We start from the raw sequence: 19,958 nt of genomic DNA on the forward strand, positions 1-19,958 counted from the left end.
ACACTGCAAAAACACCTCGTTAAATCTAGCAGAATTGGACAAAACTGTTGATTGCGCACATTTGGAGGCTAAATCAAGTATATAATTATCGGATTGCATTATCGGTTGAATTTTGTTTTATCTGGATTATCTGTGTGACGTCATAATTGCCATTATCGGCCGATAATTATCGGTGACCGATATTATCGTGCATCTCTAGTAATTTTTTCAGAAACTTGTATTTTGGTTAAATTATATAAAGATTAAAGCGCTATTTCTGATTTATAACAATAAAATACATGCTAAAAACATTCTTTGCTTGCTCTCCAGTGCCCCGCTGTGCCCCAGTAATGTATTAGGTCTAGTGACGGCCGTCACTGGGTACTGAGTATCGTTTCTTGCACGTCCTTGTTGTAATGCTACCTTCTGGCCACAAGATTTCGCTATTACCTATTCTTTAAATCGTGCAGTCTGACGACAAACCCGCGTACCCCACAAACCACCCACCCCTACCATTCCTAGTCACAACAATAAAAATGGCGGACAAGCGCTGACTCCTTAGTTACACACACAAGCCATTCAACGAGCACACGTCTACAAAGAAGACTGAGAATTGCGTCGTCTTTCAAGACGCGTCGTCGTCGCGGAGCACGGAAAAGCAAACGCGACCGCCTCAGAGAGCGCCGGGTACGCTTTTATTTTACGAACTACTGTAAAATGGTTAAAAATTAGGTCAACAAGTTAGCATCTAGCATGCTAGGCTAATTAGCATCTTCTGTTGAGGGAGCTTAGCTCACCTTACTTAGCATGAACGCTTTTAATAATAACACGTTAAGTACCTTTAAGTTTCATACAACGGCTTCTTTTACAATGCGACGGATGGCAGTTAGCCCAGCTTCTGACTACCAACGCCGCCCATTAAGCGGAGCTGGCTGGTATTCTCGACTTGGGTCTGAGGAAGAGGGAATGAGCTTTTGTAGTTTGAATAAGGCGCCGCGCATCTGCGTGTCACTGTTGTGGACGACCCACGCTAAACCAACTCACCGGTGTCCGCATTAGATGCACTTAATGTGTGTTTTTTTTTTTTTTTTTTATTGTAGCCCGTATAACGTAGTCCGTGCGGTCTTCAGAAGGTGGCGGGTCGCTTGGATTTGAACGCCGTTCCCAAGTTTGGAGGAAGAAAAGGGCGCACTTCTGTTGAAAAGGAGCACGTCCGCTGGGAAAAGCAAGCGGCTAAATGGTTATGAAGTTCTAAGGTAAGTATTTTTCATATAGTGGCGTGCAAGGGAAATTCGCGGCGAAATAATTTTTCAAGGTGTGATGTAGCCATTAAATCTTGACTGAGCAAACACTTAAAGTGCCTATGACAGGATAACAAAAAGTCATAAATAGCATTATTATGTAAATTAGAATCATATTTGAGACTGTTCGAGTATATACAAAAATTTGATAAAGCGCAGATGACAAATTAGTCTTTTAATCTGCCGTTTAGCCACGCCTGTCATTATAGCGCTCTAGCGTCCCCAACTGGAGGATGACGTCGGCAGGGTCACGATTTCATCTGATTTAGAATTCAGCCCATTGAGAAGGAAGATTCAGAACGAGGAAAATACGACACAGAGCAGCAAAATGTCGTCATTGTTGCAATCTCTCTACTCCAATATTTTTACAGGATATTCTTTTTATCTAAGTATTTTTCCCCAATTGGTAAATAAATGGTATGGCCATGACAAATAAAAGTCTTGTGCTAAATGGAATATGAAATATTAAAAATGCATTTATTCAGTAAGACATGGCAAAATTATTCCATAATGGTCAAAACTGTTGACTTCTTGCACCTTCCGAACGATATTTTATGCCACCGGAGTTAGTCCGGATTTTGTCATTTCCCTGCCCCGGCTTCGGAGAGCGTAAACAAACCATGATGCGTGACAGCTAGCCGACACGCTACCCGAACCAAGCTGCGTTTCCAGGTCTTATTCTCACCTTTCGAAGTGAAGAATCACACAAAACTGTCCCGGATCATATCACACGGCGGCGGGGTTGTCTATTGTCTTCGCCGATCGGCAACCCCCCGGCGGCGAGCAAGTGACAAGTGACAGCTCGCCGTTCCCCAACTGCGGGCAGGAGAGGAGAGCTTGTTTGCCGGGGAAGCAGCTGGAGAATGACCGCCGGACAAACCGGCCGAAATCAGAGGAGTGCGTAGCTGCCCGAGCCCAACCTGAGGATTGTTGTCTATTGCCGGTTTCCTGCCAAGTTTTGCACCCTTATAATATTTTGCTTCCAAAACTTTGTGGCTGTAAATAAGCCCTCTTGTACATTCAGTTGGACTCTCAATGTTATCCACAAGTGCTAAATAAACAAGTAACATCGTAAGCATACATGTTTAACACGAAGATGGCGTGAATTAATGCTCAACTACACGGCGAAGACGTAAACAGTGGGAAAGCGGTGTGCAGTTGTGTGCAGCTGACATGGGAAGATGTGTCTTAGTAGAACTTTTCTACATGTCTGTCTATGAGCAAACGTAAGCAAATATTCCTTTATTTGAAGTTTGTAGTGTTTACTGTGTAATCACTGTATTCACTGCCATTTTTAATACAAAGTTGCAATTTGTGATGGGGTGCAAAATTTGATAGAACACCGAGCACACGAAGAGGGTAATAAGCCGAGTACAGCGCTCTCCCAGCGGGCACGCGAAGATGACCGAGGGGGGTGTGTGACAAGCCGCCAGTCGTTAGCCGAGTGGCATTCTCAGTGGACAAGGAGCATTGTCGGCCACAAAATGCAAGCAAAGTGTGTTAAATCGTGTGCCAGTGCAATGATCCCAGTATTTGACATATTACAAAACACGGGGTTTCCTCACTTCCTCGTAAGTCCAATGGTCCCACAGTTGTCGGACTTGTTTTGGCCAATCTTGGGGTGGGTTTTTTTGGAACCCAAAAAGGCTCCTGCCTCTGCTTGGTGCAGCAAGCAAACCCTGCAGCACATTTGGCTGGCGTGATTCGAAAAAAAAAAAGAATTAATCCGCAAAATCAGTTGAATCTGCAGTCCATCTGCATGTTTTAATAAGCAATGCTGTATTGTGAGATGCCGATCCGGGTTACGTCACATTCGCATTCCTCCTCAAAACAGGAAGTTATTTATTTTCATGGCATGGTATTAAAAAAAATTTGAATAAATAAAACGATCATCTACACGCATATCTAAGCAGTCCATGTCATTCAGGAGCATAAAATACCGCGTGAAATATGAAATAAACATGCTTTTTATCGCTGGGAATTTACACTGGACAATTTTGAGATGTCAATGAATTGAACATGCATTATTTTTTAAAGATGCGTGAGGTTTTCATCTTGTCATCTTTTCGCTTGTCTTGGCTTCGAATTGTTGCTCCTCTCACAGTCCAAAAACATGCTAGTAGGTTTCCTTACAGTATTAGAATTGAATTTGTGAGTATGAGCGTTGGTTTGTCTTGCTGGGTTTACCCATCCTCCTCAACGTTAAGTGGTATCTTTGTATTAAACTGTGCATTGGACAACCTCAATTACATTTTAAAATTCATACCTCAATGTTGGAGAGTGACTACTTAGGTTGTCATCATACACCTGACACTTTTCCTATGATACACCATGTCATTCATAAGCCTAGACAATAGGCATGCTTTAATGCTGCATATAACTATTTTTAATATTGTAGGGCTGGAGGCTTGGTCGGTATCATTGGAGCATGAGGAAGCCTGTGCCGCAGAAAGGTAACATCTTCAATGTGGTTTCATGTTTGTTTGTTTTTTTTTGTTTTTGTAAATCCAGATGTTTTTGTTCTGTAATATCCATTTTTAACACTGTTGGATATTGACTGAGAGGAAGATCTCCTGTAAATGAATTTATTTTACTCTCCAAACGTTTTAGCTATAGAATGGAAAGATGCCAGAAGGATCAAACATGCCCGGAGTGGACGGCCCTCCCGGCTGCCTTCCCTGTTCCAAGGTAATTATTGTTACTTATTTTCCCTGCGGCATAACATATAAAAATGCTTCATTCCAAAACCAAACTATCAGCATTCTCAAGTCTTTTATTAATTGTTTACAAAACATTCATGCATTCTTTATCCATACTCCTTATTAAGCAATTTTATTTTTTTAATTAAGCTCAAATGCTTATTTTTCCTGCATGAGACAGTAAAATTATAAATCTTACGACTTCAGAAAATGCTGCCTCAGAGGTTGTGCTGTAAATGTAATTCCTGCACACTTGGATGTTCTTACTAATATTTGTATTTGCAGGACATTTCAGTTGGGAGAAGTACTTAAAAGATACGGGTGCCAGCGCAGCACCGGCTTCATGCTTCCGTCAGGTAAGCAGTATGTCTGTCAGTGCAGCTCAGAGCAGCATCCCACGAACACATGTCAAATAACACATTTAGAGCCTTACACCGCCAGTCAATGAGTTCAAAGCGGGTATGAAGTTGGAAGCTCAGGACCCGCGCAACACCACGTCCACCTGCATCGCCACAGTTGTGGGCCTGACAGGGTCGCGACTCCGCCTGCGCCTGGACGGCTCCGACAACAAGAACGACTTCTGGCGCTTGGTGGACTCGTCCGAGATCCAGCCCATCGGCAACTGCGAAAAAAGCGGCGGCATGCTGCAGCCACCGCTTGGTAAAGAATGCACACTGACACCGGCCTTATTGATTTTCTTGTTTTCTTATTGGATTTTTTTAGATGTTTCTACATTGCAAAATAATTACAACTAAATATTTGTCTATTAGGTTTCCGTCTCAATGCATCCTCCTGGCCTTTGTTTCTCTTGAAGACACTAAATGGAGCTGAGATGGCGCCTCCACGCATCTTTCACAAGGTACAATACTTACATGCTGGTCTCTAAATAGCAGTCCACAATGGCTTAGCCAGTGTCCTAATTCAGCGCATAATTTGGTTAGCCTCTTTTAAACATTCTTTGACTATTTTTGGTAATTAAAAAAAAAAAAACTAACCGCATCATGTCTTGACGTCCATCCAGATGCGTGGACATCACATTTTGGGTCATGTAGGACGCAATATTAGCATTTGGTTAATACCAAGATGTCCAATTCATTTAAACTGCAAGAATTGTCTGTGAATGCTCATGTTTCAGTGCCAGCCAAACTTTAATGAGTGAATAAAGGATTATAGATTGCATTTTTCCACCTTGATTTGTAAGTGTATTTTGCCAGGACCTTCCATATCGTGACCCTTTTTTTTTCTCTCTTGCATCATTTCCAGCAGGAGCCTCCTGCACCAGAACAGAACTCCTTTCAAGTAGGGATGAAGCTGGAGGCAGTGGATCGCAAAAACCCTCACTTTATCTGCCCGGCAACCGTGGGTGCATTACGCGGCGTGGAGGTGCAGGTCACCTTCGACGGCTGGCGGGGAGCGTTCGACTACTACTGCCGTTATGACTCGCGCGACATCTTCCCTGTCGGCTGGAGTGCACTTACCGGGGATAACCTGCAGCCACCCGGAACAAAAGGTGCAAATTCTTATGCAACGTGTTTTTACATGAAATGTAAACTTTGGCTGTGGTATGAGTGTTGAAAGGTGGCATGTCATGTTCTGACAAGTGTGTGCAGGAAATTCATCAATGTAACACTGTATTCTCTTGCTATGGAGCAAAATTGAATGAAATATATGTATATATATATATTAGGGCTGTCAAACGATTAAAATTTTTAATCGAGTTAATTACAGCTTAAAAATTAATTAATCGTAATTAATCGCAATTAATCGCAATTCAAACCATCTATAAAATATGCCATATTTTTCTGTAAATTATTGTTGGAATGGAAAGATAAGACAAGATGGATATATACATTCAACATACAGTACATAAGGACTGTATTTGTTTATTATAACAATAAATCAACAAGATGGCATTAACATTATTAACATTCTGTTAAAGTGATCCATGTGTAACCCCTGTGTCAGCGCCGCCCCGCGTTCCGCTCCCACCTCTGACTAGGCCGGGACGCGAACCCGCGCGCCAACGACGCTTCCACTCGGCAGGCAAGATCGGTAACCACTGCACCAATAAGCTCAAGCCAACGGCACAGCCGCTAGCGTCCTTACATGAAGGAATCGGCAGGGAGGTTTCCACGCTCCACATGGACTTGCATGTACCCGTTACACTCACCCCCCCGAAACCTTCGCTGCCGATCCGGGTCCACGACACCATTGTAACCCCTGTGTCAGCGCCGCCCCGCGTTCCGCTCCCACCTCTGACTAGGCCGGGACGCGACCCCGCGCGCCAACGACGCTTCCACTCGGCAGGCAAGATCGGTAACCACTGCACCAATAAGCTCGAGCCAATGGCACAGCCGCTAGCGTCCTTACATGAAGGAATCGGCAGGGAGGTTTCCACGCTCCACATGGACTTGCGTGTACCAGTTACACATGGATAGAAAGACTTGTAGTTCTTAAAAAATGAATATTAGTACAAGTTATAGAAATGTTATATTAAAACGCCTCTTAATGTTTTCGTTTTAATAAAATTTGTAAAATTTTCAATCAAAAAATAAACTAGTAGCCCTATTCTGTCCTCAATGTGTGTGAGTACACAAATTGACAGATAGCGAACATAAGTTCCAAAAAGAAATCAGACGGTGTGGCAAAGTTGCATGGGCTTTACTGAAGTCATCTCTTTTTGACAGGAGCACGTTTCTTGTATTTTTGTAAAACTGAAAATAACAAGGCAGTGTGTCAATAACTTGCATAAATCACAAAATAACATAAAATGTACACACACGTGTCCATTTGAGCAGTAGCACTAGCCAATTAGCTCACAAGCATCTAACAATGTAACTGCATTTCACCATATATGTGAACAAATTCAAATACACATAGTCAATAACTATCTAATGCTCATGAATATAAACAAAGGAGGAATATAACTCACAAGCGATGCATGTATTAGACACAAACAGTGTGATGGGACTATGAGAACTGCCACTGAATACTGGATGCGGACGTTAGCTAGTCTGAATAGCACTGTCTATTAGTGTGAGTTCGCGTCGACATATAATCACGTCAGAAAAGCGCGCCGAAACCCAAATAATCAGCTGCACTGAATTGCCAGCAGAGGGCGACATTACGCCACATAACATATGCAAGTCACACCCAAGCGCCAGCAGAGGGCGAAAAAACTCCATAAAACACAATTAACAAGTTGGCCTTTCACTGTACTGACATTTAAATCTGTCTGAGCGGGCCTAGTGCGTTAATTGCGTCAAATTATTTAACGTGATTAATTTTAAAAATTAATTAACGCCTGTTAACGCGATAATTTTGACAGACCTAATATATATGTATATATATGCAGTGCCTTGCAAAAGTATTCGGCCCCCTTGAATCTTGCAACCTTTCGCCACATTTCAGGCTTCAAACATAAAGATATGAAATTTAATTTTTTTGTCAAGAATCAACAACAAGTGGGACACAATCGTGAAGTGGAACAACATTTATTGGATAATTTAAACTTTTTTAACAAATAAAAAACTGAAAAGTGGGGCGTGCAATATTATTCGGCCCCTTTACTTTCAGTGCAGCAAACTCACTCCAGAAGTTCAGTGAGGATCTCTGAATGATCCAATGTTGTCCTAAATGACCGATGATGATAAATAGAATCTACCTGTGTGTAATCAAGTCTCCGTATAAATGCACCTGCTCTGTGATAGTCTCAGGGTTCTGTTTAAAGTGCAGAGAGCATTATGAAAACCAAGGAACACACCAGGCAGGTCCGAGATACTGTTGTGGAGAAGTTTAAAGCCGGATTTGGATACAAAAAGATTTCCCAAGCTTTAAACATCTCAAGGAGCACTGTGCAAGCCATCATATTGAAATGGAAGGAGCATCAGACCACTGCAAATCTACCAAGACCCGGCCGTCCTTCCAAACTTTCTTCTCAAACAAGCAACACAGCTCATCACCCTGAACACACCATCCCCACTGTCAAACATGGTGGTGGCAGCATCATGGTTTGGGCCTGCTTTTCTTCATCAGGGACAGGGAAGATGGTTAAAATTGACGGGAAGATGGATGCAGCCAAATACAGGAACATTCTGGAAGAAAACCTGTTGGTATCTGCACAAGACCTGAGACTGGGACGGAGATTTATCTTCCAACAGGACAATGATCCAAAACATAAAGCCAAATCTACAATGGAATGGTTCAAAAATAAACGTATCCAGGTGTTAGAATGGCCAAGTCAAAGTCCAGACCTGAATCCAATCGAGAATCTGTGGAAAGAGCTGAAGACTGCTGTTCACAAACACTCTCCATCCAACCTCACTGAGCTCGAGCTGTTTTGCAAGGAAGAATGGGCAAGAATGTCAGTCTCTCGATGTGCAAAACTGATAGAAACATACCCCAAGCGACTTGCAGCTGTAATTGGAGCAAAAGGTGGCGCTACAAAGTATTAACGCAAGGGGGCCGAATAATATTGCACACCCCACTTTTCAGTTTTTTATTTGTTAAAAAAGTTTAAATTATCCAATAAATTTTGTTCCACTTCACGATTGTGTCCCACTTGTTGTTGATTCTTGACAAAAAATTTAAATTTTATATCTTTATGTTTGAAGCCTGAAATGTGGAGAAAGGTTGCAAGGTTCAAGGGGGCCGAATACTTTTGCAAGGCACTGTATATATTTTTTTAATAAGAAAGAATGCTCGTTTGTCCATAAAATTCCATTAATGCCTGCTTAGTTGTAAACGTTGCAAGGTCAAATGAAGTAAAAAAAATAATTCTAAACCAAAGAGCTCTATTTTTTGCTAGTTATTTATTTAGTTGTTCAATTTCACCCTTGATGAGTAGGTAGGCACTCAAGATATGCAACTATTTGTACACAAATATTAACCAATATTCTATACATGGACTCGTTGGCAGTTGGTAGACCATTCATGTCCAAAGTACGGCCCGGGGGCCAAATGCGCCCCGTGGTCAAATTTCATCCGGCCCCCAGCCTCTGTCATAAAATCAATAACGTCTGGCCCGCGCACAGACCTAATAAATTGGTCAGCAGTACTACTACCAGCATATGAAGTAGTTTACATACTAAATGCTGCTCCTCATTTACCCACTAAAAGGCAGCAGCACTCTAAGCAACATTACCCCGTGTGACCTTTTACTTCCAATTTTCTAAAACAGCGACAATCAACAAAAAAAAAGGAAGTTGACTGCGACGGCCGACGCTTCAAGGATAGGTGGAAATTGGACTATTTCTTCACTAAAATACGCAGCAACTGTGTCTGCCTCAATTGCAAAGAGACAGTCGCTGTTTTTAAAGAGTTCAATGAGAGGCGATATTACCAAACAAGACACGCTGACATGTACGACAAGATTACAGGGAAGATTCGCAGCAAGAAATTGAAGCAACTTGAAGCTAGTTTAATTTCACAGCAGCAGTATTTCGCAAGAGCCCAAGAGTTAAAAGAGAACGCTACAAAGACTAGTTGCGAGATTGTTGAAATTATTTATTTAAAAAATAATAATAAAGCAAATGTGACACACAGAATGGCTTGCTAAAATTTGCTCAAATATATTGTTCTACGTAAAGGACGTCAACCAAGTTCGGCCCCCCACATTTTTACCACACCAAATCTGGCCCCCTTTGCAAAAAGTTTGGACACCCCTGTGGTAGACGGAGAGAAGAGTCAGGAGGAGGCAGGAAAAGTTAGCAGCTCGACAGAATTAATCAATGGATAAGGGATCAGATTAGATGTTGAATCCTACTTTTATCTGAGCAGAACAGCAAGAATAAGAAAGATGCATTTAAGGTGATCAATTTCCGTGCATAAACACAGTGAACTGCTCTCAAGGGGAGGAAAACAATATGTTGCTCGATCAACACTTCTGCTACCATTTAATGAACAAGTAACCTAAAGGTCCTAAAAGCCTTTTAAATGTATTACTAAAGACTTAACCAATCTTCGTGCATCGATCAGATTTAGTGTTTTATTTTCTTTTGAGGCTCCCTAATGGAAAGTTGTCGTAGCTTGCAGTGCAGCATTGATCGGAATGCCTGTTTGAAAGTGTATTTGATTAAGGGTCCCCACAGGCTGTATACTATACAAGATATTTCTCTTTCCTACTGTGCTTCTTTGAAATAATTTTCCCTGTCACACATTTCCTTTGAAGGGGTTTTTGATTGACTGTCAGAGTGACCGTCCATCTGTAGCTAGTTTTTTTTTTTTCCCACCCACAGAAGGCAACATTAGGCATCAAGGTTTTGTTGCTTTGTCACAAATGTAAGGTAAATCTTAACATTTTAGATAATGATGCTTGGTTGGGTATTGGGGAAAAGAACACGATGGAAATAGAAATATGTACTTGCTCAGTCAAACTTTCACCTATGTAAGAACATATTATATGTAGGTAGAGGCAAAGGTGTGAACCAAAAATGTGTATCACTAATACAATACAATAGTACGATGAGATGAGTGACTTGACTTTGGAGTTTTTCTAAATCGATCCTTCGAATATTGATTGCTTTTGCTTGCAAACTTAAAGATATGAATAATTTATGGCAGCAGCTGACTGAACTCCATAACTAGCAGAAGTGCAAAGAGTCTAACAACTAATGAAAATTGTTAATCTGGTTATGTTGTTAGCCTTCAAGCAATGACTATCTAAACACTTAGCGGAATACCTGCAAAAGGGTACTATAACCAGGGGTGCACATATTTTAATTGCCCAGGTTCTCAGAGGAGGACCTGGAGATGTGACTTGGTCCTCATTGAGCTTGAGAGCCGACCCGCCTGATGTGATAAAATTATGACAAGCTTTACTTAGAGCCAATTAACTTGAATTAATTATATTAACAATTAATGCTTGATTAACATCAACTGGCACAACAAAATTGCCATTACTTTGACATGAAATGTAAAGAAATAAACATAAAAGCTCCAATTCAAAATAAAGGGCATTATGCGGCTCCCACATTAACTCCAAGCCTTTGTAAAAGTGGGATGTCCTCCTCATAAGACCTCATTGAACGTGCATGTTTAGCTTTGTAAAATGCGAGCAAAAACACGTTTGTAAGTGCATGGCGCTGTTCTTCATTACCTTTATTCCGCCACTTGTCCATAGCGTGAGTGGGGTCCTGTCTGACATCGAAAGTTTGCTTAAATGCCACGTGCTCTGTTTTTTTCGTGCTTTTCAAAGTTTGGATGGCTGAAATTCTTTGACCCTACATAAAGTGCGCTGCTCTTATCAGCGACATTGGGATTCTCGTGGCACATTTTGCACCGCATTTCCGTGCGAGCATCATTTGCTTCTAGCCATGGTACCTCCTGCAGCCACTTTTCAGCAAAAGTACTTTTTTTCGGTAGCTCCGGTGACGTCTCTGTCGTCTGTCTGTTTTTTGACGGGGGTGGGGGAACACGGAAATAATTACTCAGTGGGGCCTGCCTCTTCGACATTTTGAGCAAGTTATTTTCTCGTGTCCGCCACAAATACACTGGTCAGCCATCGGTACGCAAAAGCTTATGGAAGCCATTGAGGGCCAGCGCGTTTGTCTACGTCCAGTACGCATGCGCGCATGCGGACCACTTATGTGCACCCCTGACTATAACAATACTCACAGGCATACTGTATACAGTGATCCCTCGCTACTTCGCGCTTCAAACTTCACGCCCTAAGTCCATCGCGGATTTTTGTTTCAATTAAAAAAATGAATGAATAAATACAGACAAGCTGTCCCGATGCGATCACATGGTCTCACTCCCCCCTGCTGCTTTTCTTTATCGGGCAGTGCACTGGAGTTGCTTATTAAACTTAACAATGATTGAGAGACGTTAAGGTTTGATCATGCCAGAGATGCTTGGTAGCCAAAACTTCAAAGCGCCGCATGCATCAATCATCGTTTTGCTTGTTAAACAGTTGCTGTGGCACCTCAATGTGTGTAAGTTGGCACATTGAGCGGATTTGAATGCACTAAATGAAGTAATTAATAAAGACAAAGCATGTTTCTACTTGTTTAAAAATGATTCGGTGGGATAGTAACATGTTTAAAACCTATCCTAATTATTACATTTGAAGTGCTTAAATGTTTTTTTTTTTAATTTGGGAAAAAAGTGAAAAAACATGTCTTATATGTATCACTTTCCAATGTTAAATCTGAATAAATACATTGTACACACACACACACACAAAATATTTGGGGGAGCGAGGGCGCTACTTCGCGATTTTTTACTTATCGCGGCGGGTTCTGGTCCCCATTAACCCTGAAAAACGAGGGATCACTGTACTGCATAGTATATTCTGCAAAGAATTACTCCAGAATTAGCATCACATTGAAATGAGTTCTTAAATAATAAATAGACTTGATTATTCATTTTAACTTCTTGCATGAGCCCGAAAACCTTCCTGTTAAGTTGTATTCTCTCTGTGTATTTTGCAGCACTGGTTCCAAAGAGCATTGGGCCATTAACAGACAGCACTGTGGAGAGCTCGGCCATGCACACACCACCTGTGGTTAGCAAACCCACTGGTCAAAGGGGGCGCAAACCTGGTCGCAGAAAAGGCAAGCAGTCTTGGAGTCAGAAGGCCTCAGCCTCAGGACCACCAAGTATCCAGACATCCAAAAGCTTGGAGGCTGTCAATATTCCCAAGAAACGTGGACCAAAGCCTGGACGGAAGGTAGGCTGCAGAAAGCCCGAGATTTTTAAAGTTTGGGTTGGTTTGCCAATGATAGTGTAAGGGTTGGAGCCAGCAAGGAATTCAAAGAAGCACTGAATAGCATTTGCAAAATGTATATATTTGTCCCTCTCATATGTTTAATCTGTGTAGCTGAGCTGGGTCAAGAGAGCCGACTTTTTGCCTGACGCAATGCCTGGCCGGCCTACGGCAGGTCCAGGACGACCCCGTGGTAGACTACCGGGCAACTGGGCACAGAGGATAGCTTTGCCGCAGACACAGGACATGCCTGTCAAGATCCCGAAGAAGAGAGGGCCAAAGCCTGGCAGCAAGGTACAGGATGTTGTAGTTTTGTTCGTTTTTGACAAGTGCAGCAGATTGTTTTTTTGAGCGACACTTTCACTCTGCAAGCTGGCAATGCAGATCAGAAGAATGCTTATCAGACCCAAATAATTATAGAGCCACCCACTAGCGATTCATTGAAGCTGCCAATGCTGTCTGGTGTGCCAATATTTCATAGATTTTTTTTTTGTTGTCTTTTAGCTTTACTTTGTAGCTGCTGTTCCCCTTGTGAAACCTAAAAGACAAATGCTGTATTCTGAACAAATGCCAACCATTTTTACCAATAAAAACTATGCAAAAAAAAAAAAAAAAGCTTATAAAGTTAGCTGGAGGGGGAAAAAACAAGTGAGGGAAAGCTGAAATGCCAACATTGGGATGGGAGCCCATCTATCCAACCTTGTTTCTGTAGCACTTGTCCCCATTAGGGTTGTGGGAGAATTGCAGTCTATCCCAGATGACTTTGAGCAAGACATGACCTATATCGTGAATAGCTTCTAACCAGAAAGAGTGTTGTCAGGACATTGTTATCGGCATACAATAGGTAGTGCTTCTAACTTCCTCATCGTTTTTCTTGTTTGACACCTTTTTTTTTTTTTTTACTCTGGAGGCCCTTTCTTCATTAAATTAGGAAGTTGTCATTCTCAAACAATGTCCTTTTTTCTTGATATGCAAATTTATGCTGTGCCATGCACCTGTGCATTGGCAGCTTAGTCTTAAATATAAAGGAAAATTGCTGAATTTGCTTCTTGTGGTTTTGCTCTTGGAATAGACCAGTGTTTGTCTGAAGGTGTAAGTGGGTTTGAACCACATTTGTATGTTGTGTTTGGAAAAAATCAGTTGAACCAGACACGTAGTAGCGTAGTAGTAGTAGTATCACGATCCACGCTGTTTTTGGGTAACGAGTCTGTTCAGTTGTGCAAAATTATTCTAGATCACTAACTACCAAAATGTTTCCCTCGTTCAAGACTGGTATAAATGCTACAATGCTTCTTTGTCCAGAGAAAACCTCGCCTGGTACCTAATCCAGCCCCCACGTCTCCAACCAGCAGTACCCCAGAGCCCGACACCAGCACTGTCCCCCTTGACAACGCTACTATCCCCAAATCTGCACTACAGGCCCCAACAGGTACTCAAATATCTTAATAATTTCACAAACATTTTATTACTATTGTTATTAATATTAACATATTGCCTCCTTAGTGTGCATCTACTTGAACAAGTATGGCAAGGTCGGGCCCCACCTGGACCAGCGCCGCATCCAGCAGTTACCAGACCACTTCGGTCCCGGCCGGGCGGCGTCGGTGCTTCAGCAGTGCGTCCAGGCCTGCGTGGACTCCGCCCACAACCAGGCCACCGTTTTTACCTGCCTCAAGCCTGGTCACGGGGGTGAGGTTATTTCAGGTGAGGCTTTTTTTTTTTTAAATATAAAATTAACAGCACTCGAAAAATTTAATTGATTTTATTTGTGGTTATATTCACAGCCTACTTCGAGAAGCAGCAGCACACACTGACGCTGCCCACCGTTAGCAGTGTCACTTACGTTCTCCGATTCCTAGAAAAGCTTTGCCACAACCTACACTGCGACTTGCTGTTTGGTAGTCAGCCTGTGGCTAGAGAAAGCCTACACTACGATGGACGTACCTTTACGACAGGTACACATAGATCAAGGGCTTTCTTACATCACATTACAGACAAGTCACGAGAATATTCAGTACCACCATAAGTGCATTAACTCATTCCCTGTCATTAATGGTGTTAGACATCCAATCCATTTTGACAAGGAAGTCTAGCAGTGATCGCTGGATTGAACATCTAGCGCAGGGGTTGGGAACCTATAGCTCGCGAGCCAAAACTGGCTCTTTTGACAGCTGCATCTGGCTCGCAGACAAATCTTTAATTATTGAAAAAGAAAAAAAAGGAAAAGTTTTGCTATACTCATTTGCGCATTGCGCGAAACGGCAGCGGTCACTGGTCATGCGCTGGTGTTGTGCAGTAATGAGCAGACGTAACTTTTGCGGCATATGTTAACTTTTTTAATGCTCCGACAATACTCCCGAATTTCACACTAGATATCATCAAATAGCAACCTAGATGTGCTACGTTAGATCCCCAAAGTCCCATGCCATTGGCTGCGTGAGCCTGAGGTGATCATGGGACATGTAGTCCATATACTACAACCGGCAACTAGAAAGCCGGTTCGCAGTAATTTTGGTGGGAAAGTGGCAAACGTACATGTCGTGTGTCTATCTATTTATCTATCAATCGCATAGGCAACGCAAATGAGGCAGAGACACTGTTGCAGTGGGGTTGCCGTATTTTGCTGTGAAAATAGCGGCTGATGTGTGCGTGAGATCAGGAAGTAAACTTTCCTCGTTTTCAGTTTCATTTTCCGCGTTTTTATCTAATTTTAGCGACCCTTTTAAGAAGATGGCAAAAAGAAAAAAAAGACTGAGTATTATACTTTTCAGCAGGACATAAGGACATAAATGCGGCACCGTTTTTTTCTCTCGCTTTGGATGAGTCAACAGACGTAAGCTATTTATTGCAGTTCAGCGTTATTGCAAGGTTTTGACTATGAGAGGGACAACAAGAGGGGAGGATTTATTCCACTGAGATTGGTAAAGAAAAAATCTATCGATGGGTAAACTTGTTTCGGTGTGTACTGATGGTGCTCCTTGCATAAGTTTCTCAACGTCTGCATGAACCCCACCAAGTAACAACCAGACTACAAAGCCATCAGCAAAACCATGCAGCACCAGAAGTCGCATTAATGGTAAAAAATACTGATCATTGATAAGTAACAGCATAACTACTGTATGTTGGTAAAAAGAATTTGGAGATTGTATTTTTAGTAGGGCTGTCAAAATTATCGCGTTAACGCGCGGTAATTAATTTTTTAAATTAATCACGTTAAAATATTTGACGCAATTAACGCACATGTCCCGCTCAGACAGTATTCTGCCTTTTGGTAAGTTTTACAGCAAGGCTTTTTGTGCTGTCTAACAGCGAACTCTTGTGGTCGCTTTGCGACATGGTTTATTGTTTTCTTGCCAGTTCAATATGGCTGCACGACGTCTCGGGCTGACGCCTATGTTGTAATGTTGTGCTTATATGATCCTTGGACAAGATTTGTCCGTAAGTATGGTTGTTGTAAAGAATGTACATATTATGTTAGTAAGCAAAATGTTATATTTTTTGTATGAGACGCTTTTTGTTTATGTTTAGTGAACCTGTATAGTGTGCTAAGCTAACGTTGTTGCTAATGCAATGCTTGTGTACTTTTTTTTTTTTTTTTGTAGTTTTACGACGGTCTAAAGAGGACAATGGTTTGAGGCCATTTTATTAATAAATCAGATGAAAAAGGAAGAAGACTGATCATTAAGGCGTCGTTCACTAGCTGTCTAGCTTTGGAAAAAGTAGACACTTCGGAGTGAGGACAGCATAGACAGATTTAAATGACAGTAGAGTGAAATGCCCACTACAGTCCTTATGTACCGTATGTTGAATGTATATATCCATCTTGTCTTATCTTTCCATTCCAACAATTTATTTTACAGAATATATATATAATTTACAGAAAAATATGGCATACTTCATAGATGGTTTGAATTGCGATTAATTGCGATTAATTACGATTAAATTAATTTTTAAGCTGTAATTAACTCGATTAAAAATTTTAATCGTTTGACAGCCCTAATTTTTAGAAGTGTTGCACACATTACTTGTGTTTTTAGTTTTAAACATATTGTACGGCTCTCACGGAATTAGAAAAATAGAATAGAAAAATATGTGGTGTTCAAGGCTCTCTCAGTGAGTTAAAAAGTAAAAAACTAAAAATCTTGACTTCCCTGAGAGACCAAAGTTTTTTTTTTTTGGTCTCTTTTCAAACAAATGTAACTAAAGAATCAAGTTCTATTTTTTGAAATCTTTTTTTTTTTTTTTTTTTTCCTATCCGGCATTCAATTTTTAATGCAAAACTCACATTGATAACAAGTATGATTACAGGTACTTCATCTTTAAATATATCTGTCGTCATGCAAGATTATAACTTTTTATCTCGACAAAATACATCTATTTTTTTTCCTTAAGATTTCAACTTTAAGAGTGTGACTGATCGCTGTCAGCCTCTCCCAGTCAAAACAGATTAGACATCTATGGACGTCAATGGTACTGAAACATTAAGCATTCACTGCAAGTCCTCCCAGTTCAAATAAATTGGACGCCTATCGCCTTCAGTGGCAGCCAATGAGTTAAAATATGTTACTGTTCTAGGCCAAAATGTTCCCGGGGGGGGAAAAAAGCAGTTTAACACAAAAAAAGGGACCCACTTAAAGATTGTGTTATATTTTCCATTCAGAAGTTATTTCTATATATATTTACATTTTAAAGTACAGTTTTAAAGCATTCAATATGAATCTTTTGTAGTTTATGTGGATTTACAACTGAACTGTTCATGATAAATGTACTGCAGTGAAATAAAAAGTCCATTTGAATATTCATTTCATTCATTTTTTTATACTCCACCAGAGGGAGGCTACATACCACTGATGGTACTCCTTACCGCATTTTGAGACCATCTGCACTACTCTATAGTGAGTGGCCAACTGAGTTTACTGTACATCATTTCATGTGTTTGTTTTCAGACACGAGAGGTTCATCAGACAACTTGACCACAGGTCCAAGTCTAGGCACCAAGAGGCTCCCTCAAGACCCGTACAAAAGCCCCTTGCCCTCAAAACCGGCCAAGATCTCTAGGCCGTCCATCAATGGTAAGAATACCTCTTGGTGATTGTGCTTATCTGCCTTGAATGACTAGCGACATTGTTTTAGGTAAAATTTGGAGTGAGCGTTTTTAATCTGTAAAGGTGAATGAAAAAGTTTGAATTGAGAGTGTGATGAATAGTATCTATAAAGCTAAAATCAGTGAATGTTCTGTGTTACGCAGGGGAATCCATGGAAAGCAGCGCTGTGGCGGCAACGTTCGAGCACTCAAACAAAAGTCCCCTCTCCCCGAGCTCGTTGACACAAAAGTCGGACAGTCGTGTGCGTCACACAAGCTCATCAGGTACACGCACGCTTGGGCACGGATATACGTACATGCAGTACATGTGATGATTCCTCGTTTGTGCCCTTTCAGGTTTGGGGTGTTTTGGCGAAAGCGGTCAGGATCCCAACTTGTGGAGCGTTAGCGATGTCATGCGCTACATTAAAGACATCGACCCCATGCTTGCACCACATGCTGACCTGTTTAGAAAACACGTAAGCATATGGCAATATCATTGCACTGGTCCCACAATTACCGTAATTTTCGGACTATAAGGAAAACCTCACTATAAGCCGCCACCCACCTAATTTGACATGAAAACGGCATCTATTCATAGAAATGCCATACCAGGCTATAAGCCGCAGCTGTCCTCACTGTATTATGGAACATTTACACCAAAAGATAATAACCGGTAACACTTTATTTGACAGCGGCGTCATAAGACTGTCATAATTATGACTTGACACTCACCTTTGAATGGATGTAAAAGATCTGAGATGGACGTAAATAGAGCTAGTGACAAAATTTGCCGGATGACTGTTATCTATTAACCCAAGTAAATCAAATAATAGGCCGCAAGATTCAAAATAAAGGGAAAAAAAAAAAATCTTTTAGTCCGAAATTCACGGTAATGTTTTTCTAGTTATCGCTTGCTCGATTTTATTTGCACACAGCATGAACAAGGAATGATGTAACAGTCTGTTTTCCACCACAGGAAATTGACGGCAAGGCGCTGCTGCTGCTACGTAGCGAAATGATGATGAAGTACATGGGGCTGAAGCTGGGCCCCGCCCTCAAACTCACCTTCCACATTGACAAGCTGAAACGCGCCTGAGGGAGAGGACAAGCAGCAAGTACTGAGGTCGCCTTTTAAAGGTCTTTACTTAATTCCAAGAGCACTATTTGACACGAAACATTATTGGCTGCATTCTTTGGAACCACGTCCGCCTCATCCAATGAGGATGCTTTACAGTATTTTATGTAGCACAATCCAGCCCCAAGGCAGCATGGGATAATTAGTTTCTGTTTTTGTGTTGTTGTTTTTCTTTTTTAATCATTATTAATATTATTATTTGACTTAAAGTTCATTACAGGCAGTTTAAATGGCCTGATTGTATATTTTGCCTTTTGTACTTTGAAAATAATGCATTTCCCCTTTTATTAAAAGAATGCTTAATGATAAAATCACTACATTCAGTCCCATTAGTTAGGAATGCTGTTAACAAATGGAGACACTCACAACAATAACAACAGCAAGATTAATTATCTTTTTATTCCTAATGGAAAAACTATAATAGTTCTGCAATGACAAAATCTTATTGTTCTTGTATATTACCTTCTTTTCCTAAAGGAAAAACTATAACAGTTCTACCATTACAAAATGTCATTGTTCTTGTTATGGATGTTGTTTACATTGTCTGAACTTTGTTATTTGTACTTTCTTTTTTTATGTTTTGATACTATCTAATTAGAGTTCTCACATGACAAACTATCATGTGTTAACCCTACTTAATAAATATATAAAGCAACTTTTAATTACTTGCATTGTGTTTTTTGTATGTTAGCCAAAGCCTGGCCAAACTTAAATGTTTAAACACAGCATTTGGCATTTACACACATTAAATGATGTCGGCGTAGGCTCTTTGTCGCTTTGTAAGGGAATAAGAAAGGTGCTTTTGGTTTAATAGCACAGACACAAGTTAGCCTGCAGGGGGAAGCAAAGTCTCACTCAGCAACCTCCCTCGCACTTTCCATCCATGTCCCCCCCTCCCTTTTTCAGTCTCCTTGGTGTTTCTCCTTGGGACTGTGACATGTTGTGCCATGGGTGGGCCACATCTCCATCTGTTCCCCTTAGCACCATCATTACCGTGTTATTTTTTCTTTCTATTCTAGCCAACACCTCGCATCCGACACACGATTTGTGT

The 19,958-nt window shown here is 41.1% G+C and overlaps 1 protein-coding gene across 1 annotated transcript; it reads left to right on the forward strand.

Annotated features, from left to right (window-relative positions):
• Positions 1–490: 490 nt before the first annotated feature.
• On the forward strand, positions 491–19,557 carry LOC130915285 (polycomb protein SCMH1-like). The gene is made up of 17 exons (XM_057835223.1): positions 491–666; positions 1,080–1,235; positions 3,679–3,733; positions 3,891–3,968; positions 4,265–4,335; positions 4,405–4,639; positions 4,750–4,838; positions 5,243–5,489; positions 12,412–12,650; positions 12,801–12,980; positions 13,989–14,115; positions 14,190–14,390; positions 14,471–14,641; positions 17,633–17,758; positions 17,935–18,054; positions 18,127–18,248; positions 18,749–19,557. The coding sequence occupies exons 3-17, from the start codon at positions 3,709–3,711 to the stop codon at positions 18,866–18,868; spliced, it is 2,151 nt and encodes a 716-aa protein (XP_057691206.1). The 5' UTR covers positions 491–666; positions 1,080–1,235; positions 3,679–3,708; the 3' UTR covers positions 18,869–19,557.
• Positions 19,558–19,958: the final 401 nt, after the last annotated feature.

This window comes from Corythoichthys intestinalis, chromosome 4, assembly GCF_030265065.1.
Source record: "Corythoichthys intestinalis isolate RoL2023-P3 chromosome 4, ASM3026506v1, whole genome shotgun sequence".
NCBI classification, from domain to species: domain Eukaryota; kingdom Metazoa; phylum Chordata; class Actinopteri; order Syngnathiformes; family Syngnathidae; genus Corythoichthys; species Corythoichthys intestinalis.

Excerpts from the sequence above, each read along its gene's own strand:
- LOC130915285 (XM_057835223.1), top strand. The coding sequence starts at position 3,709 with ATGAGGAAGCCTGTGCCGCAGAAAG. Across the intron at positions 12,981-13,988 it reads GGCCAAAGCCTGGCAGCAAG|AGAAAACCTCGCCTGGTACC; the intron begins GTACAGGATGTT and ends TTCTTTGTCCAG. Across the intron at positions 18,055-18,126 it reads GCGTCACACAAGCTCATCAG|GTTTGGGGTGTTTTGGCGAA; the intron begins GTACACGCACGC and ends GTGCCCTTTCAG.